Genomic DNA, 22788 nt, shown 5'->3' on the forward strand with positions numbered 1-22788 from the left:
AGTTTGGATTGATTTTCAATCAAAGCCAAAGTCATCCTTGCTGCAATTTAGTCACGCATCGCAAAAGGAAACCTTAGAACAGTGTATGCCGCTATTCTTTCAGATCCTTATTTTGTTTTTTGGTACAAGTGACATAAAAACTGACTTTCCAGAAAAAGAAAAAGAAAGAAAGAAAACTTGATATACATTGACATGGTCTCAGTCGTAATCTGCTGAACAACATGCAAGGGAATCAATCGTTCATATCAGTTTCATAATTTCTTGAAAATGTCCTCTCTTTATTGGTACTTAATTAATATATGGTAATAATAAAACAATACATGTGGTAATGAGTTTATAAATCGTAAGATTTTTGCAAATGACATCTTTACTCATCCTCCAAGAAAATAAAAGGGAGGAAAATAACAAAATATAGGTTAACATATTAAGAGTCAAACTCGGCATTGGATGACATTAGCATTATCACAAATAGAAACTCGGCATGATTACAGCAATACTTTTCTCTGCGGTTGCTTGAATTGGGTGATACTGTTCTCAAACAACTCGCCATGTTTATTCCTTGTGTTTTCTTGTTGAGCCGTCCCAAAATATGAAACATGTCACTTCAAAACCTACAAAATAAAATCTATTAAATCTGCAGCTAATTCATAGAATTTAAAAAGCAAAGAGAAACCCCTACAATAGTGAAAGGTGCTCATACACAAAAGCAACACCAAAAGAGGGTTTGTTTGCCAGAGTGAAATCATCCACTGCACTTGTAATGACATTTGCCATATCTTCTTCTTCAATAGTTGGCAAGCTTATTTTTTTTCTCTCTCACTAATTCTAACAAACTATTTACGAAAAGAAAAGAAAAAAAATCAAATGGGAATTCACATGTTTGCAAACACTGAATCATATGTGGCCTGCATACATCGTTAATTTAAACCATCAATCTCAACTGCAATGAAGACAAGAATAGAATAACATCTTCATCGGGAAAGTCTGGCTCCACTGTATTGATTATACTCTTTCAATATATTGAAATTTTGATTACAACCTATGCAGATGCATCTTCACTTGCATAAAGATCAGTTGTCAAATGAAAGAGCCTAAAACCATAATGTCATGACAAGCTACTACACAAGAAAGGTGAATTCATTGAAAAATCTCGCAACACTTGTGACTGGAGTTAAATCACTCCTATTCATGGAAGGATTACCTGTGCATACCAACATTTTACCACGTCACCTGGTTTCATTTGTGTTATCCCTGAACAATGTTAAGTTAGATAGGTCTAGACTTTCAAAGCTATCACACTCACTCAAGCAGTTGCGAGTACCTATGAATCTTCCAGTAATTTCATTAATATTCCATGTTCCTAGCAGCACGAATGCAATACTGGGTTTCCTCTTGTGAAAAATGGACTGCTTCCACACAGAAACATGAATACACCAGTAAAAACATATCTTGCCACAACCTCTTGACTCCTTTTGAGGTCTGACGTGTTCTGATTCAATTATGGAGTGTTGTGTCATAAATTCCATTGATCTACATGTCAAGCTTGCTGAACTCGATACATTTGACAGCACATTTAATATTTTCACCTTGTCTAAATGTTTTTTTTTTCCCTCTCAAGATCTAGAGCAGCAGAGCAAACTTGTACGGATTCACAACATGACATTCACATTACATATCTTTGTGCTCATTACAGCATATTTCATTTAACATTCCAATGTGAGCAGAACTGTTTAAGTGTTAAATTTTCTGATTCCTTCTAGGCCGGACAAAGCAACACAAGCATTCTAATAATCAATGCCGCTGCAGGAAACATTGATTCTGTAATAAGCATGTGCAGATTGAACAAGTTACAACATGAATTTGAAGTATTTGCATAATGTCTTTAGAGTCTACAACAAACAAAAACTTAATTGAATTTGATATTAAGCTCAGGACAGGTGGTGTACTGACAGAATAGGAGCAACTCTCTTGCTAAGAATTGATTTACTAGGTTGTAATGCAATATTTGAGGAAAAATAAGATGACACAGAAATTGATTGCTTTGATGCTGCCAGATGTAATCATGCATTTCCACATGCGATGGCCTAAACTGCTTTCATTTACAGACATGAGTATGATTGCAAATTCAAAGTGAACAGTCCAGCATCGGTATTAAAGTATAAAACATACCATATACACATGTGATATTTATACAGCATTACCTACTTACTTTGAAATTTGCTGAAACATAATTCTCAGGATAAGAGATCGAAGAGAGACTTTCTTTTTTTTTTCTTTTACCATGCTCATCCCGAATAACTTACACTGCACATCCACCAACAGTATTTCGCCCATTGTAAAATAAAGCTATCCGTGTGGTACGAAGAACCCTTATTCCAAACACGTTCACAGATTCTTATATAATTTTAAAGCATGTCTGGAAAGTCTGTATCACACATGCACATATTTCAAGTCTTAGTTCTGACTGATGGGCCTCCCCACTTCATTGGAAGTGGTGTCCAGAATATTTCACACAGCTCATGTGGTGTCCAGAATATTTCACACAGCTCACGTAAGATTACTTCTACGGCAAATCATGGACAAAAGCGCAATGAATTTTGATACATCCTACTTTGGTTCTGGCCCTAAACAGTCCCCATTTTGATGCCGTGCAGTTGTGGTTTATGAATACCCCAGCATGATGCCACATGAGCTCTCTGTTCTGACAAAAGTGATGCAGCGTATCTCACAAATTTACACAAATGTTATTTTTATTCAAATCTGTAATTTTGCCATTTCTCTGAAGTATACTTCGAAAGTTAGCCTGGTAAAACATGGGCTACTGGTTTCGAAAGTCATTTCTACGTAGCTGATGATATGAATCCTAGCATGTATCAAACAACCCTGTGTGAAGAGCTGAAAATTTCGCAATGATTCCACCGAGCTATGAACTGTCAAAAAGCCATCCACATGGCTCCTCAAGTGTCTGTCAAAGATTACCCACCAGAATCTCAGCAAAATTTTCATCCCATCATCGGCTATGTGATTCCATGCCCCACATTTACAACGGGGGGCTATAGTAATGCTTACAATACAGTTTCATTGACATTAAGACATTATCTCGTAGAACACCCCTCACTAGCTCTGCCAATATCAACAAGGCAAGTTTTACTCTCACTCTCTCTCTTTCTCTCCCTCACTCTCTCCTTTCGGGAATCTCTTAATGGGTTTTACTTTGAAGATATTGGCATGGCATCTGCAAGGTCACACAAACCGTTTGGAGCGAACTCATCTGGAGCAGCAAGGCAGCTGGCCACAAGCACATCTCCGTCTACCCTCGACTATCACGTTTCTAAATGGCTTGCGCACTCGGCCTTCCTTTCGCCAGCCCTTGACGATCTTGCATTTGGAACCTCGGAATGAAACGTTCAGTATTCCCTCTTAAATACTATTCGTGTCCACAATTTGTCTATTTTTTTTTCTCGGTGTTGCTGCTGTTTGCCGTTGCCGCCGAAACAGCACCCTAGTGGCTTAGAGGTACTGTCCTAGCCACCTGAAGCCCTCTCCGTAGCCTTGCTTCTTCAGGACGCTGCACATGAAGAGTTCCAGGGGACGGCCTGGAAGCTCTCTCTGCGGAACCTTCCCCTAGGATGACAAGAACAATGGCAATGTGATAAAACTACAAATCTCAAGTTAAAGGGATGGTACAGTATTGGTGGAGACGAGAATTAGGCTTTTAACTTTTTGCGAGATACCAAGAAAACACTTATGAAATAGTACAGAGCATACCATTTTAAGAGGAATTCACAGTTTATTTGGTCAAAATTGGGTTGGAATGACTGAAACATCCAAAAACAAAGCAAAACAAAGCAATCATAATAAAATGTGGGTCCCACACTATGTTACAATCGTTTTGGATATCTCAGCCATTTCAAAAGCAATTTTCGTCAAATAAACGTTGACATCATTGTGGACAACAATATAAGGAAAATATACAGAGAATTTCACAAAATTTAATTTTTCATGAAAAGCACACATTCCATTGAATTGTTACTACAAATGTCAAGGGTAATATTCTTCCAGCTTTTTGTGTGAGTCAAGTGCTCTCTCTCACTATGGTAGAAAAGTGAAAAATTTGTTGAATTTCGTTTACATTTCTTTATTCTGTTGTCCATACCGACGTCATGAAGTGTTGCAGTCTCCTTATCCAGTGGTGACGACACCTTAACTTTTGAATCAACTGTCCAAGTTTCCTCAAACTTTCGCTAATGCATTCCACTAATATTGCTGCTTTCACTCAAACCAAATCTATATTTGGGTTTCCATTTCCTCTTAAGTCTCAAAGAACTTTATAAGTAGAAAACTTACGAACAAGATGCCTCTGGCAACATCACATGACGAGGACTGAGAAAAAAACCAAAACAACAACAACAAACCCCAAAACATTCCAGTACTTCTTATTATCATCAGAAGAGATAAATGCCTACATATTTCTTTCCTTAGCTTGACTCTGATGAACACATGATATGAAAGACTTATCCCTGACAAGGCTATTATCATTTGGTGTCAAATTGTTCATCACATTATGCAGAGGATAGAATATTTGTCAAATCCATGGCGGCAAGTTTGTGGGCGAATGACTCAATTTTACCTTTCCAGTTGTCTGGCCTGTGAGACCCATCTGATACCTTAGCTCCTCCTCACTAGCTGCTCCTGGTAAGTCAATTTTATTTCCGAGCACCAGGATGGGTGCGTTAGCCACCATCTCGTCTGTCATTAAACTCTGCACACAACAGACAGACACGTTGGAAGCAAGATCAGAGGATGAAACACATGGGACACAATGAATAATGGATTAATAAAGCATCACAATCATTCACCAATTTTTCATCATCATCATTACACGCACACACATCAAAAATCAATAATGCCTCCAGCAACGATTTGTGGTAGAGGCATGAATACTGGAACCTGTTTTGGCAGCAGTGAAATCAATTAGAAATCTAATCATCATACTCTTCACCACATCCAGCAATAACTGCACCAAAACTGTACAAATACATGACTTTTGTTTCAAATGATTGTCCAATTTTTTTTTCAAACTTTTACCATGTGTTCCACTAGTACTGCTGCATTTACACAATGCACATTTTATACATTTGGGTTCAATTTCCCTAAGAGACTGTCTATGTCTGTACTAAGTATTCCTCTACACCAGGGCTGCCAACATTACTACATCCAAATCAGGAAGATTCCATAGAGCAATCAGGGAAATAATTGTGTATTACATGCACTTCAATAGGGCAAAAACTTTTCATATGTGACTGCAAATCCTTCTGTGTGAGCATGCTCAAACCTTGCACACTTTCCCGAGGAAACATTTTTAAAGTTCTGAACTGTTCTGAAAGTAATTTTGGCAACCTCATGTTTTAGTTAGGCTCCTCTGGAAGGATCACACAACACTTACATCTAACTCTGTCTTTGCCTCTGCAAACCTCTCCCTCTCTGCAGCATCCACAAGGAACACGATGCCCTCCACGGCGGGCAGATACTTCTTCCACACCTTCCTGGCTTGTAAGTGACCACCAAGGTCAAAGGTTGTGAATGTGACCCCATCGATCCTCAACTCTTCTGATGCTGTGGGTGGAATGTTAACATTGACAACATTAACATAAAATACATGTAATCAAATCTGAAAGTATTCAAAGAATACAAAAATTGGAGTCCATACGAAAGATTCTGTTTGGTTAAATGCTGCAAGCCAAATACATTGTGATTTCAAAGCTGCATGGCTTCGACTGGATGCGGCTTAAAACCAGAACATTCAAACTTTTAGTTTCGACATTCAAACATCAGACACAGCTCAGCGGCAGACAGCTTCTAATCCGATCATCTCTACCATGTTCACACATTCAAAGCAAAATTAAAGAATAGCATGGAAAAGACAGATTATCTAAGGCACAAAACATCATGTAGTTTCTTTTAAAGCCATTGAGAATGGGCACATTATTTGTGCTAATTCAAGCATAATCTCTTCAGGACACAACAGAGGGATGGTTACACAAGGCAGAGTGACACTTGCATTCCAAACAGTATCAGCGCCTCAGAACTAGTCGGTACTTGAGGGAGATTGTTCACAAATACAAAATAAAAGGGAGTCGGGAGATCTTTGATATATCCTTATATGAAAGAAGGGTGAATGGAATTCCATGCGAGATTGATATTCAACAAATTTTTGCCAAGAGGGACAGTCAAGCTAGTACAAGACAGAGCCAAATCTGCACAAATTCATTAAACAGCAATCTCTTCAGAGTTTTATCCACCCTTGCCTCTCCCTTTATTATACAACACACTGATATATACCAAAGAAAGACGAGTTGATTTTCATCAATAATTGACTTACTTGGATGTAATGTGGGGACATGCTGAGCCATTCTGTCATCTTTCAGGACTGATAGTAGGGTCGTCTTGCCGGCGTTGTCTAGACCGAGAAACACTAGTCTGCCTGATTTGCCCCATAGTCCTGTCATTGATGGTGAAAAAGTGTAGAAATTTCTCAATGTTGATGATATGACACGATGGACAGAGACGAGAATATGACATGCAGCAAATACCCATTGGGTCTGTGGTAATTTCTCCATAACAAAGGTTACAAGGCTTGGCACAAAATCACACATTATCTTTATTTCAATTGGTTCTGTCTCCTTTTTTCAGTAAATTTTTTTCCTCCTCTGATTCATGCAACCTTCTGGATTGTCAGTATATAGATATATCTTTTAAGGGTATGTATAGTTCAACATTAACACATAACTTCATACCCACAGTAAATGGAGCAGATACATTTAGACCAGTAACATATAATTCCTCCCAAAATTATCAACTCTTTACTGTGTCGTCTAAACAAATATTTTCCGGGGGGGGGGGGGGGGGGGGGGGGGGAGGGGGGCAAAAAAAAAGGAAAAAAAAGATGCATGGTATACTTGTATCACACAAAGTTCAGTTTAAAGTTCCAGCGAAAATGAAATTGAAAGAAAAATGATTTTGAAGCAGACTTCTAACCAAGTGTTATTCTACACAGTATTTCTGCTGAAAAGAAACTTATACCAGCATATGACTGCAACATATGCACATAAAAATTATGAGCAAGTTCTGTAATGTTTACTCAGCATCATCACTGGACTTCAGTAGGATAGGGATGATCATAAAACCTCACAATTTTTTTATCAATAAATGTTGCTCTTTAACTTCTTTTGAACAAATTACAGCAAATACTGCAGTACCTGAACAGCAGAATTAATCTTTCCAGTAAACAGTATGTGTTGTATTCCTAAACCAAAACAAGGTTTCATGTCCATGGTTAAAAGTAGGACATGATGATGATAGACATTCCAACACTTTCAACTGTTCACAAAACAAAATGCCTATTACAAGCTACATGCATAAGAGAAGCAAAAGCTGGATGATTGCAACTTTAACCTAGCAACTAAGATCAGTTATTTAAATAGTAATTAGCTTGAGGACCTCACCATTCAGCCAAATTTGTCAACAAGTCTGCCAGAAGAAGTAATGTTCATGTATGCACAAAATAAGAAACACTGAAACAAACACTGAAATTCTAACATTACTTAATAATGTAATAGGCTGTCCTTTTCCTAGAACAAGGAGGTCATAGCCATTTTTGCACAAGGTTGACATTTTGACACGGAGGCTATCATAGCAGTACACAAATGCCTGTCCATTCACTCTGCTGGTACATCAGATGGCGATATTTTTGTGTGTTGCTGAATTTGCAGCTCAACAGTGATTCACCAAATCTGCAAAAGTAACAGCTTTCATAGTACGGTACTTTACTAAAACTCCAACAGTCTCTCCTTACCTAAACTTGTGAGCAGTGATGTGAAGGTGTCGACAATATAGTTCCATATATAACTCATCTTCTGTGAATATCTATTTACAGACCTCTGGAAATCCTGTAAAATGAATAGAAATATCAGTTCTCAACATTAGAAAAACAATATCATGCTAGCGTTCATAAAGCATTAATCCAAGGAGTCTATTAACATAGGAAAATGACCTCTTTCATCAAATCACCAAGTCAAGGAATATGTCACACTGTCTGACCACCACAACAAGATATGTATTTCCGAAGATACTACTGTATACTGGAGTAACTTAAAGCTTGAGGCGATACCTTTAATAGGCAATATTGAGCAAATTCATAATTTCTAAATGCAGAATGTGAAGGCACTGCTTCAGTGTTTGTCTGTTGTTTTTTTCAACCAACTTGTGTATGGTTGTACAACAGCCAAATGATATCACCCGAGTTTCTCCCTTCCCTCTTCCCAACCTTCTGCAACCTTCCTCACAGACTGAACCGTATCTGAACATCATGACCACACATGCTGCTGTATTCTCAATACAACTGCATATCAGGCTCAGTTGCTTGACGGAACACCAATGATCAATACTTTCACTTACACAATCGAGGGGATGATTACAATGGAGATGCTGCCATCATGGACTGTGTGATCCTAAACCGACATAGGTTATCAATCAAGTTCTGGCATTGACTCATGTGAAAGAACTTGAAAAAGACAGTGCTTTATATTTCTCTGATCCTTCATTGATCCGATCCTTCATTTTTCCGATCCTCACACCCATTCTCCTGATAACATACATTTGTGTGGTGTTGGCTAACACAGCAATTTCAGCTGTAAATTGTGTGATCTGGTGCATACAGAATGTAATACAGTATTCTGACTTCTTCCGATATAAAGGAAAATTGTCCCTGACTAGGCCATCATAAATCTTTGTTTTATGTTGCCGTTTTTGTGAGACATGTAAAAAATCTTGTCTGGCGTGTTGAGTGTGAGAATGGCCAATGAGGCACGAGTCTCATGCCTGATGTACTGTACAAGCTGAAATTTTCAGTGGTTTTATTTTCGTGAATTTCGTGAATCGCCTTTGAACCGCAAAAATAACAACACGCAAAAATAACAATGTGCAAATACGTAAGTTCAGTTAGACCCTCGGAACCACAAAATTAACAACACGTGAAAATGTCCTTCAAGTAGCAATTCGCGAAAATTTCAGCTCGTACAGTATAAGACTTGGTAGGGCTGTATTTCATGCACGAAAGTGTGCAGAACTTTTGAGATGGCAGTGTCATCACATAGTATCCACCCCCGGGAATACCATTTATGAGGTCGACGTGTCCAGCATATTCAGTTTGTTTTATCCAAACTCTTGTTTTATCTGTCATAAATTACACTACACCAACAAATTTCAATGTGCACTGTACTGTGTGAACAGCAGCAGCACTGTCGTAGAATGGGATTGAGATTTAGAAGATGATGTGTAGACAATGTGTTAAATATTAATCAACAGGTGTACACTAAATGAAAAGCAGTTCCCATGGTTATTTGCGACACGACTGTCAAATCTAAAAAATTTGACAAGCATCAAGAATAACATAAATGCATCACTAGAATAGATACTGTTACTACTTGTTTTGATGCTAGATCAAAGCAGTTTCTGTCCCATTCCCTGGTTTTCATTTAGTTACGTTAATATTGTTGTGCAATGCATATCTACCACTCAGGTCAGAGTTCTACCAAAGCATGTCTATAGTGCGAGCCTATACTATATAGAGTTTCTAGAGTGTCTATTTTTACAGTGTAGCCTAAGGTAATAATGTTTCATGTTTCATGTTCTGGGTTTACTCTAAGTGTTTGGATAAAAGAGCCTGCAGCCGGTAAACGAGATGAGTAGCCATAGACCAATTCTAGATTCTACTGACAATCTAGATAGAGTAAGAGCCCCAATTTTCGGACACTTAAGCTTTATTGCAATATTTATTCAACTCAAATAATACTCTCCAAAATTATATCTATAATAATGTATGATAAATATATCAACCTAATTTTTCCCAATATTTATTTTGTTAAACAGATCATAAAATTTCACAAAAACCCCAAATATCATCACCTTGTCAATTCCCCAAAATTCGGACAGCGTCTCCAAAATTCGGACACGCGCGCAATGTCAATACGCATACAAGGCAGCTGAAAAATCCGCGCGCGCCATACATTGTTGGCGCAAGGTCGCATGGGGGATGTTGCGGCGCCCGTTCGTGTCTGAATTTTGGGGACTGTGCACTTGCATTCAGCCCCTGTACATTTATTCACTGCAGTGGCACGTACGGAGATTTTGTTTTTCTTTTGTGTTTTTGAGGATACCATCACACTCTGAGCTTGCGATAACCGAAAAATCTCGCAACGGAACGGCGTAATTTTTCAATTTTTAGCGCTTTTTCGGCAACCCCGATTCTTCACACGGGACCTAATTCGCGCGCACTTTGGAAAAGTTGCAGCGATTCCATGCTTTTGACGGCAAAATTTGGGATTTTAGACGGATTTTTGGAGGTGACTCAGGCACTTTCCTGTGGTGAACGAGTGTGCTAGTGTGTGAAACGATGTGATATGCTTGTGTTGTGACAGTCGACTTTGCTGCATTGTGATAAGTGGGATGTGTCCGGATATTGGAGGCCGGCCGAAAATTGGGGTTCTTATTCTAGTCCTAGACCCCTCTATAATGGGAATCCCATGCCCTGGCCCTGTAGACCACCAAATTTACTGTAAAAGTGCATATTTACGCAAAACTTATCAAATTTATTTGCGCTCCGCCAGGTATTTATTACTAAGAATAAGATGAGTTTCACATGTTTTTAATTCCACGGAATCAAGACATCAACTAGTTACTGGAACATCATTTCATGTCAAGCAAAAATATTTGCGTGCTTTTATTTTTGCGCTAGAAGGGTCTAGAGATCTGAGTTTCTGGTTGCGCAAAATACAAAACACGCAAAAATTTTTAAAGGCAGTTCTTTTTTTCAATCAAATTTATCAGCACCCACACCGAAGTTCGACCATGTAGAAACCCCCTAACGTTACAAAAGCAGAAGTTTTTACATGCATTGTATTTGTAACGTAGTCGTTACAGAGCCAGGTGGTCAAATTTTGGATGGCATTGAGCCATTGGCATTATAGTTGATTTGCTAGATCCAAGTTAGCTAGCTATGCCATTTAATGGGTAGCTTGCGCTACACGCTACTTGGTACTGAAATTCACATGGTCATACTCATACTATATATAGCGCTAACCGCTACAAAATAGGCACGATGCCATTATGATGGGTAAACTTAGTTAAATCTAATTTTATCCTCCGCATAAAAAACAGGCCCGACAAACCACAGAACCAAATGACTGACACTCCAGTCGACTGCTGTGCAAACTATTCTGACAAACAAAACTAATTTTATTAAAGTTAATTAGGATTTCTACAGCCATTAAACTTACAGGATTATACAGGAAAGGAAGTGATCACTGACTGACGCTTCAGTTCGGGAAACCCACTCACAAGGGGGGCCCCTCCTTATAAGTAACCCGTCCCCCTTATAAGTAACCCCGTCCCCTTTATAAGTAACCCCCGGGGCACCCCTTATAAGGAGTCTCCACGCTTTTTTGCAATGCAACGCGAAAATGAAAGGACTGCGGCAATTCGCTTGATTATGTCCATAAAGCTTCACAAGTTTCCTAGTTACTCACGAAATTTGAGCAAAATCGGTTCAAGGCATCATATCTAAAATCATGAATTTAAATGCGATGTCAAACGACCCATGCGAATGCTGAAATGCGAGCGATTACTGGCGTGAGTGTCGCCAGGCGCGTCGGCGCGGCAATGCTTGAGTGCAGACGTGGCGACCGAGTACGGAGACTTTCGTACTCAGTCGCCACGTCTGCACTCAAGCATTGCCGCGCCGCCGCGCCTGGCGACACTCACGCCAGTAATCGCTCGCATTTCAGCATTCGCATGGGTCGTTTGACATCGCATTTAAATCCATGATTTTAGATATGATGCCTCGAACCGATTTTGCTCAAATTTCGTGAGTAACTAGGAAACTTGTGAAGCTTTATGGACATAATCAAGCGAATTGCCGCAGTCCTTTCATTTTCGCGTTGCATTGCAAAAAAGCGTGGAGACTCCTTATAAGGGGTGCCCCGGGGGTTACTTATAAGGGGGACGGGTTACTTATAAGGAGGGGCCCCCCTTGTGAGTGGGTTTCCCGAACTGGCTTCGCTGCGTAAGTGCATTTCACGTTCATCACCCATCATCAGCTGATCATCAGATACGTAACACATGTTACTGCGAACATGTTAAGAACAGTTGAATTTTTAGTAAATTTACAAAACAGTTCACATCAGATCAAGGCTCAAGGCCCAAGAAGGGCAAGCACCACAATCATCATCATCAGTGACAGTGTCACCACCACCACTGCACTGCACTGCACTGCGTGATAACAGAGTGCAATGCAATGCCAATGAATGCGATCTCCATCCAAACAACACGGACGGAGCGAAAAAAAGACCGGCGAACAAAAAATGAGGATCACGGCGCCTTAATCTCAATCTGTATTTTCTCCCTAAATATTAATCAGAAAATCCATTACAGTTTATAGTACACGACTTACTATTTCAAAACCCAGTAATTACCCAGTAATTACTTCGGTGGAGAATTTTGCGTCATTCATCCACAGGACACCGTCACGTTAGTCTACGTCTACGTACACAACTTGACAGGAACTAGCAATATGGATGCAGTTGATGGTGACGTCATCACCAGTCCGACGATTTATATTACATGACATGTCATTGGACCATTTTGCCCTTAGTTCCCTGTGGCAGACTACAAGTGTGAACTGTCGCCGTTCAAGTTATTTTGATGTCGTAACTTTTTTCTTGAAGACGAGGAATAAAATATTACACAAGTATTCATTTTCAATAAATTTATGCATTACTCGAGTAAAAACTAAGCCAATTCGGCTTGATCTAGCACATAGGACATGAGTAGTATAACACGTATAGAGGAGAAGGGAGACTTACGCCTTATCCAATCAGTGTGCCTGATAATTGTCCAGTGCAGCCATTGGCACAAAGTTCATTCAACTGTGAGAAATGGCGCCGCACCTATGTTTTAGACGGTAGTCATTATGGCGTTGGTTAATGTATTGCGCAATTAACCAGAGCTGTCACAACGGAAAATACTATAGCAGTACACTATAACTGCACGTAAAAAGAGATCGCAGTGTTTGATCGGATTGAATCATACCCAACAGGTCAGGATACGATTTTAGCAAATTTCGACAAGACTCCTAAATCCGTATCCGTCTGAAAATGACAGGAAAATCTTCTTGATTTGTTTGTGAATACCAATTCGTCTATCCCACTGAGATCAACTTCCCTCTTTACTAATAGGCGATTCAATATATTACTTAATGATCTACTATATGGTCAGTGGTAAATTATTTGTTCGCGTAAAAGAAGCTGCTGCTCAACTTTTCATATCGTTATATCACATATTGCAAGTTAAACAAACCCAATCATTTTTGTGACACGTGTCACTCACGCTAAAGATAATCAATATGATAATTGTCCACGATTCAAAGAACATAACCTGACAATGACGAAACAATAGAAATAACATGAAAAATAATTTCGCGTAACAATTATCATTGTCGAGGCTGGTTCATACCCAGTGGGAAGAGTGAGCTTAAAGTTAATAGGAAAATACGTTTTCTCCTGTTCTTTTGATCTCAGCGCCATAAGTCGACCTCTTATTAAAGTATTGTTCATATAGTGTTCAAATTGATTCTTTAGGGTATAATAAAACGAAGAGGGTGGCAGAATTTCCATAAAGCCTTGACATTAATACGCATTGCAGTCATAACACCCTGGTCTAAACAAACAAGAACTGCAGTGTATATGTAAACAAACGAAATAAAAAAAAAGAAAATACTAAGCAGGACAATTTCATAATGGAGTGATCTGACCAATGATAACTTTCTATATTGAACGTTTACTGAATATACTCACCATCTCTAAATTGCTTTTCCGCTTACCCCCTTTCCCTGCAATGAATGTGCCTAAGAAACAGACAAGGCATACTATAACCCCCTTTTATCCAAGAGAATCGATGAATATATGCCTCTAAGTGTTTGTACGTGTTTCTGCTCGAAGTTCTGACTGCCACACACAAAAACCAGGATAACTGATATGGATGACGTGGCTTTTAGCCTACAATATAATCTGTATGTGGGAAAATTCTTTTCCGGGTTGCATAACTTTATTCTTATCGAACAACAATAAACAGACAGACACACTGACAGACTGACAGACGGACAAAATTATGAAATCCCATGCACGCACATCTGCACACGTTGTCAAAAACACGTCTATACACACATCATTGCACATTATCCTCGATTCAATTCATGACAACATATAGTGACTGTTATACCTCTATACATTTTACCCTTCTCTTCCGTATGAGGGTTATTATAAGTTCACAGAACTTTTTTTTTTTCTATAGACCTGGTGTTTGTTCTATTCAAGAAAGTAACGATGGAAAGTATTTCTCCATCGTGCAGACGATTTAACGGACATTTCTATTATTCTTCCCCCTAAAACAATAAGGCTATATATATATAGCTGATGACTCCAACAACACAAACGCCGCACTGTAATAATCAACACCAGCCCCACCCTCCCCCTATAATAAATGTAGTTTTAGTATTCGCAGCTTTACCATTTTGCAAGCAATATAGTGTTTAGGATGCAAGAAGGGATATTAATGAATATAATTTGAATCGAATATTTGTAAAAGATAAATGTCGATATTCATTGTATAGTAATTGTAAATCTCGGGTTATAAATTGGCATTTATACCGACATTTATATACATAATATATTATATCGTAAATTATGTTGTTATGCATGGTGTATAATTATGATAATATCATTGTATGTAAACATGAGTTAGATTTAGTCGTATTCTGCGATATGCCTGGGACGTATAATAATAATAATAATAATAATAATAATAATAATAATAATAAGCGCAGAAACTATGTCTATATTATATTCTACTGCGCTTCAAGAGCTCTTAAATTCCTATGTTGCACAATGCTGCATGGGAAGTAAAAAAAGAAATAGGCCCATGCTAAAACAAAAAAAGTTTTCACTTTTGGTTTAAAACTGTCTAAAGTCTGACATTTCCGAATGTCTAATGGTAATCTATTCCACAATCTATTAGGGGCTGCACAAGAAAATGATCGGTCACATAAGGTAACTGTTGTTTTGATTTGGGGTATCTGCAATATCAATCTATCTTTTGTTTTGTGGAGATTATGACAATGAGTCTGAAATTTAAAGTTCAATAATTCACTGATATAACTAGGGGCCTGACCATCCAGAGCTTTATAAACCAGCATCAATATCTTAATTGAAATCAATTCTTTGGCGAATGGGCAGCCAGTGCAATTCCCTTAAAAGTGGTGTAACATGAGAAAATCTTGGGAGATTACAAATCAATCTTGCACGTGTGTTTTGAACCCGATGCAACTTAACTATCTGTGAATCCGGTAATCCGCACAACAGACTGTTAATAGTCTAATTTGCTTGTAACACATGCGTGTCTTCATGCTTTCCTGATCAAAATATTTACGGATGCGTCTCACATTATATATCATATAGTATGCTGATTTACATACACTATATAGTAACCTGAGAGTCCATATTCAAATGGATATAAAAAAACACCCCCAAGCTGTGATGTATTTGATTACACAGAATTTCCAGTGTGGACAATAAAGTAATCAATCAATCATCAATGATAAATAAATAATGCGTACTCCCAAACCGCGTTCATCTTGGCTTGAACCCAATGAATGAAATTTGGGGGGAAACGGCAGAAAAGTATATATAGGGAAATCGGACGTTAAATGAGAGAGTTATATGAAATAGGCCTATCATATTTTCACATAGTTCCCGAAATAGTGATTTTATTATCAGTATACATAATGTGCAAACGTTAGTTTGAGATGATGATATAATGACTTTGCAAGTCTCCTTTACACATAAAGGTTAACACACACACACACACACACATATACACAGCGTGTCCTTTGGACTTATTTCTGTTGGCATGCATCATGCATTCTACGAGATCTTTAAAAAATACAACAAACTTGCATTCCTTGCATTTGTTCTATTGTGATAACCTCGTAACTTTGCCTTTTGGGGAGAGAGAGATTTTCCTGAGGTTAAAAAAACAAAAACATTCTTATCCTGCATTTGCTTAAAAAATCCATTTGCGACCAAGACTTTTGGGCGCAACGATGGGAAAAATATGATTTTTTTTTTAATACGAAATCCACTTTTTGCATAATTATAAACAAACCACGCTTGACTGTTTACTTTCAAATATCAAATTTTAAGAAAATGTAACTTTTTGTTCATTGATGATCTAAGTCCATTAAAGTCCACTAAAAGCATAGTAGCATTGGTGCAAGTGAAATTTTACAGGTGCAACTTATAGGTTTTGTTTTCGCAACTGCATGTTTGCGTGTATGTGTATTAATGTATACTACGTGTGTGTGTGATTATGTTTGTGTGTGTGTGTGTGTGTGTGTGTGTGTGTGTGCATGTGCGTGTCTGTTTATGTGTATGCACGCGTATATATGTATTTAATGAATTGCTGTGATGGCTGCATGCATAAAGTGCTGTAATTGACCATAAGGCATGCAGCCTATACACATCTGTTATACACTTTTGCATAATGAACGTCTGTACGGGGCAGACATAATCTGTTATTATGGCATTCGAATGGCATGCATCGCGAATAATTGGTGTTGCTAATAGGGAAAATAAGGGGTACATGTTCCCGGTATTACTTTTGCACTGCATGGAAGTGGAAACGTTGAATCGTCGTGTTGGCGCGCTGATATATTTAACAACTATTCATTATACACACAAACATCAGTTGTGAAAACAAGAAAGAAGTTGTACTTGTATGGAATTCCACTTGCACTATTGCCATGCTTTAGTGGACTTTAATGGAGTTATAGATCATCAATGATCAAACAGTTTCAATTTCACTAAAATTTGATATTTGAAAGTGAACAATCAAACGCGGTTTGTTCATAATTATGCGAAAATCGGATTTCGTAAAGGAAAGTTTCCCATCATGAACTTTTGCGCGAAACTCAGACGTCTTGGTCGCAAATAGATTCTAACAATCTTATGCAAATGGCATGATAAAAATGTTTTTTTTTTTTTTAAACCTCAGGAAAAACTCTCTTTTCTCAAAAAGTCAAAGTTACTAGATTACCACAACAGAACAAAATACTAATTTAACGCAATAAATGCAAGTTAGTTATTTTTTAAAGATCTCATATGCATGATACCAACAGAAATAAAAACAAAAAGACACTGTGTGTGTGCGTGTGTGTGTGTGTGTGTGTGCACGCGCGTTTTCACCTCAAAGGAGACTTGTAAAGCCATTACATCATTATCTCACCTATAACGTTTGCACATGACAATGATAGTGATTGCTATCAAACGAACTGTAAATCATAAGGCCACGTCATTTTCATGCCCTCTCGTTGTAAATGTTCATTCTTGCCAAACATTTACAACCAGAGGGCGTGAAAATGACGTGGCCTATGATTTATACAATGTAGTTCGTTTACATATCAATGGGGATAAATAAGTCACTACAAGGTAATTTTGCATTTTGTATTTTGAACGTTCTGTGCAAGCACATCTGACATCGGAAAGGGAGATTTTCCCAAGAAGGGCTGTTATTTTCATTCATCACCCTGAACTGGATAAAAGATTTCACGCGCGACAAGAAAAAAATTTAAGAGTTAAAGTGCCCAATTCAATTACTGACAGACAGTCTTGTTATAAACTCTCTCATCTCTAGGCCGCTGGAAGATACATGTACTCTACACGTGAAAAAAAGTAATGGAGAAATGCTGTGCTCGCGCGTGAAATATTCTGAAACCCAATCAAATTCAAGGCAATGGCACCCCCGGAAAATATAGTGAAAGAACTGCCACGTTGATGGTAATGACCTAATACGCATGTCACTTGCCCTTTCACCGTTATGTGCACAGCGTTTCCGGTTGTGATACATCTCGGGCATATGACATGTACGCTAACGTGTTACATGGCTAGATTGATAGGGTAGCACCAAAGTCATACAGCTAGCTTGCCAAACCCGTGATTCGCTACCACGGTGTAAAGGCGTGAGACGTTCGATGAACTAGCCCAATGCATGCTACATGCTGATTGAACGGCGTTCCTCAAGTGTATGCCATAGAAATCACGTTGATCATGACTATCTGTTAAGTCGAAACTAAGGTAAGATGATTTCAGGCCAATATTTCCTTCAGTCTTTTGAACCTATGTGAGCAGAACTTATGAGCTTTCAAAGAGCGTGTGGAAAACATTCAAATTGAAACGCATAAACGTTAGTTTGTGAATGAAACTTGACGAACGTTACTGATGACTGATGTGTTTGGTTAACCACTGCTGACTGTTGTAGGCCCTACTGAAAGTGAATGAATGAACAGTGCAGCCAAAGGAGGGCAGAGGGGAGAGGAGATAGATGTACCGCACCGGTTTGAGTACATGGGCTCAACACATCGACTGACATGCACTTTATTGTTGATGTGCTTCTTCCCTGCAATATTCTCCTGACTGAGACTGAGTAGGCCCTAGTTAGTCGGAGTAGACTATTATAACTGTCATTAGATTAAGTTTACTTGTAGGTTAAGACACTAACTAACTGCGAAACCCCAGCCCGAACGCTGAACGGAACCGGAATATATTTTGATCTAACATTAGAAATGACTAACGTTAGATCTATGCTGTTGAACCCGCGCGCCGCGGTGCCTGATAAGTAGGAGCCTACTCAGATTTGCATGCTGCACTGCTTGTCTCACACCGATAATCAAGGGCCGTAAAGTGCATGATTTCCATCAAGACTTGGTAAAACTTACTAAAATTTTAATCATTAACAGTTAGGGCCTAAGATTTTATAGTGTTGCCTGTAGATTTCTAGTCATTAAATTAGTCTACCATGCCGTGAGTTTGGATAATCAGATAATTGTTGGATAATCGTACAAGTACAATCATTGTAGAATTTGATGGCATCGCTCCTGGGATTTTTTTTTTTTTTTTTTTTTTTTGATAATGTTAGATCATGAAACCTGGAAGTGGGTCCCCCCCCCCCCACTTTTGAAAATGGTGATGGCCATGATCCCTATACAGTTCCATATTTCCACAGGCTACAGGGTCTGTACAGATACAGTCTGTACGTACAGAGCAACAGTTCGCACAATACCTGATATGATATTGGGTCCTGCTGGACAAATGTCAAGGAGTTGTCAGATGTCAGATGATATACATTAGCAATCTGTCTGTGACATGTTTACTGACCTGTTTATTGGTGTACATTGTATTTTGGGATAGATTTCCTACAAATGTTACCCTTAAGCCAAATATGCTTCCTTCTCCCCCCCCCCCCCTAAAAAAAAAAAAAAAAAACAAGACGAAAAGATTCCACTCATACAGTAGGCCATGCGATGTATCTGTCAGCGTTTTGTTGTGTTTTTTTAATTGAACAGTACATCAGTACAATTTAGTTGTGCATATCGAGGCATTGCTTTTAATATTAGAGTTGAGAAGTATAACTTTTGGATCATGTACAGTGTAGATGTACACTGTATCTCATTGTGTTCCTTGACATTTTCTATCCCAGAAGCTGTGAGAGGTTCTTGAAATGTAACATATGAAATGAAGTGCAGTATACCTTAAAGGAGACCTCCGGATAATTTTCAGACTTTCACATTTGAACAAATGATAAATTAGTTAAACTGAGTACAGAGTTTCAGAATTTTTAGTGATTGGGATGAGGAATGAGAATGTGTTCAAAATCTACAACAAATTGCAATGAATAAGGATGATGACATAGCAGCCTCACCATATTAAAGAATGCATGAGTTGGGGCTCAAGAAAGCAGAACAAAAGAAGAAGGCATGCATAGATTTTTCACAGGTGAACCTGTTGAGCAAGCGGTATTGTAATAGAATTACACTGCTACATTTCTGAAATATATGAGGCTCTGATGTCATCAACACTGTTCAGTGTAATTAGTTTAAGATTTTCAATTTATTGGTTTCTCTGCTCAAGGACCACAATAAATTCCACAAATTTATACATGGAGCTGTCGATTTATGTACTACATGATGTGAAATTATGAAAATCGTCCGGAATGCCCCTTTAATACCTTAATTACTTCCAAGACTAAGAACAGTCTGGATGAAGGTCTGGTAAAGGATGTACAGTTCAGTGTGCTTTCGAAACTCAGAGAGGTATAGTACCTTTTCGAGTATAACTCTGTCCTACATTTAGATGTGATGATAATGATACACAGCACACAGAGCACACAGAGCATTTCACTCTTTTCCTGTTAGACGTCTAAACAATTTGTTTAGACAGCATAATAGTCCTACACCAGGGAACATGATCATGTGACTCCAATTGCTACTCCGTAGATGCCAATGATGTCACATTAGTTTTCTTTTTAAAGTCAAATCATCTTCACTTTATAGTCTGATGTGATACTCCAACTGTGTACACTGATTTGTTGCGCAAATGTTTGCCTTTACCAGCTACAGTTCAAAATACCCAATTAACGGTGGGCCAAAAGTGGGATCAAGTGAATGAAAGATGATTTTCCTACTCACCTCAGTTTGTTGAATTCAGTTATAAATAGATGTGTGTACCTGGCATGACTGGTAATCAAAGCTTCACTTTTCAATTTTGATTTCAGCCGTAAGAAATGCAGCAACCAGGAGCACCACCCCCAGGAGGGTACAACCCAGGCATGCGGCCAGGTATGCAGCCAGCAGGGTACATTGGAGGAGGTATGCCGATGAACTCTGGGCCACTGAAGCCTGGTCAGGCACAGGGAATGGGGCCTCCCGGAACGAATCCAGTCGGCATGTATGGACCAGCACCAGTTACAGGAGCACCCCCTACCGTTTCAGGGGCACCTCCGCCAATAGGACAGCAGTATGCAGGCCAGAGGTTGCCCGGACAAAGCATTGGAAGGGGACAGTATCCAGGGGATGTGCAAAGGACTGGTCAACCAGGTGGTATGATGCCACCTCTAAGTTCTAACTCCATGAACTCCCACCCCTATGGCACTGGCCCCCCTGCAATGAGAGGGCCCCCACCAGGCCCACAAGGGCCACCACCAGCAACAGTAGGACATTCCTTTAATAGTGGCATGGGGCCTCCCCCTTCGTCATCAGGTGTCCCGCCATCGGCAAGCTCGCAAGTGGGCCCTCCCCCACCTTCCAGCGCTGGAGGTGGGTTTTCGAAACCTTCAAATTCAGGACCTTCGAGTAGGTATCCATTAGCAGCACAAAATAGGTTTGCTCCGGGATCAGCAGCGACAAACTCTTATGCCAATGGTGGTGGTATCAACGACCCATCATCGTCTAGTAGTTTCATGTCTCAAAGACTACCAAATACAAATTTAGTATCCCCTTCAGGCGGGGCTTCACCTCGTGGGAGCATACCTCCCCCAGGTGGGCAGAGTCCGAGACAGGGACCTCCGGGAGCAGGCCCACGGCCCATGGGCGCACCACAAATGGGACCGCCTCCCCCGACAGGACCACCCGTTATTGGAAGTGTTCAGCAGGATAGTAGACCGGGTTCTGTTGGAATTGGAGCAGGTGATACAAGTTTGAATTCTTCAGGTGAGTATGAAGAGTTGATGTGAGTACAGGATGAATTGCAGGTTTGTACCTGACAAGCACATGATGATTAAAGAAAGATATCACCTAACTGTTATCCATTATCTTTCAGAATTAAAGCTTGATTTGTGCACTGATATTCTTTCTTCTTCTTTTTCAGGAAAGGCAAAATGTGTGGTATGCAAAATGTTCAGTGTTTGGGAGAAGGAACAAGAAAAACTTACAGGTGTATAAAGAACTAAAAATCGAAAGACTGCTAACAGAAGCCGTCTTTTGCAGTAGAAGTGTACTGGCTAGAGGGAGGATATTGTAGTATAAGCACCAGATTAATTTTTTTTTATGCCTCCGCCAACGAAGTGGCCGGAGGCATTATGTTTTCGGGTCATCCGTCCGTACGTACAATATACGTCCGTCCCGTTTTGTTTTTGTCGATATCTCAGGAACCGTGAGGTGGTTTTGCATCAAACTTGGTATGAGGGTATATCCTGGGGGGATGATAGTTTGTTTCGATTTTAGGGTCACAGGGTCAAAGTTCAAAGGTCACAGGTTATTTTGTGAAAAAAAGGTTGAAATTTCATGTTTTTCTCCACATCTCGCAAATGGTTCAAGGTATCTTCATGGAACTTAGTATATATGCATGTACCGATGGGCAGTGATTATCTAGGGAAGTTGGGGGTCATGGGTCAAAGGTCAGGGGGTCAAAGGTCAAGGTCAACTCCTCAAAATATCACTACTTTCCTTATATTTATGCAATGCCTGAAGGATTTTTTTTTAACTTGATGTATGCATGTATAACCCAATATATATTCTGTGGGAAGTTTCTTGCCCAAAGGTCAAGTGAAAGTGCTAAATTGCACTTCTTCCTCCATATCTCAAAAGTAACTCAAGGTATTATCATGAAACTTACATATTTATGCATGTTCTACCTAACAGTGATTCTCTTTGGAACTGTGAGTTCAAAGGTCAAAGGCCAGGTTTAGATAATACTATTTTACCATTTGATACTGAAATTATACTTTTTCTCAATACCTTGAAAATTTCTCAATGCATAAACTTATAAAAGGGTCAAAAGTCAAGTAAAAATCATCAGTTCCCCCAAATACCTGGACTCTGACGTTTTAATCATTCATCCAATTGAA

At 39.1% G+C, this 22788-nt stretch overlaps 2 protein-coding genes across 3 annotated transcripts in view; one reads left to right on the top strand and one right to left on the bottom strand.

The window, feature by feature from the left end:
* Positions 1–70: 70 nt before the first annotated feature.
* On the bottom strand, positions 71–12634 carry LOC139729476 (small COPII coat GTPase SAR1B-like). Its single transcript, XM_071640397.1, has 6 exons — positions 12509–12634; positions 7856–7949; positions 6383–6502; positions 5447–5616; positions 4631–4762; positions 71–3624 (listed from the first exon to the last, which is right to left on the bottom strand). Exons 2-6 carry the CDS (start codon positions 7911–7913, stop codon positions 3511–3513), a joined length of 594 nt encoding a protein of 197 aa, XP_071496498.1. The 5' UTR covers positions 7914–7949; positions 12509–12634; the 3' UTR covers positions 71–3510.
* Positions 12635–20724: 8090 nt separating this feature from the next.
* LOC139729477 (protein transport protein Sec24A-like) overlaps positions 20725–22788 on the top strand; it is a 42377-nt gene continuing 40313 nt past the window's right edge. For both annotated transcript variants that reach the window (XM_071640398.1, XM_071640399.1), the window contains exon 1: positions 20725–21652. In XM_071640398.1, coding sequence (XP_071496499.1) covers positions 20728–21652 — 925 coding nt within the window. In that variant the 5' untranslated portion in view covers positions 20725–20727. The remainder of the gene's footprint in view (positions 21653–22788) is intronic.

The sequence above is a fragment of the Diadema antillarum genome, unplaced genomic scaffold, assembly GCF_040938485.1.
Source record: "Diadema antillarum isolate AM-2024a unplaced genomic scaffold, OU_Dant_1.0 seq00000243_RagTag, whole genome shotgun sequence".
NCBI classification, from domain to species: Eukaryota; Metazoa; Echinodermata; class Echinoidea; order Diadematoida; family Diadematidae; genus Diadema; species Diadema antillarum.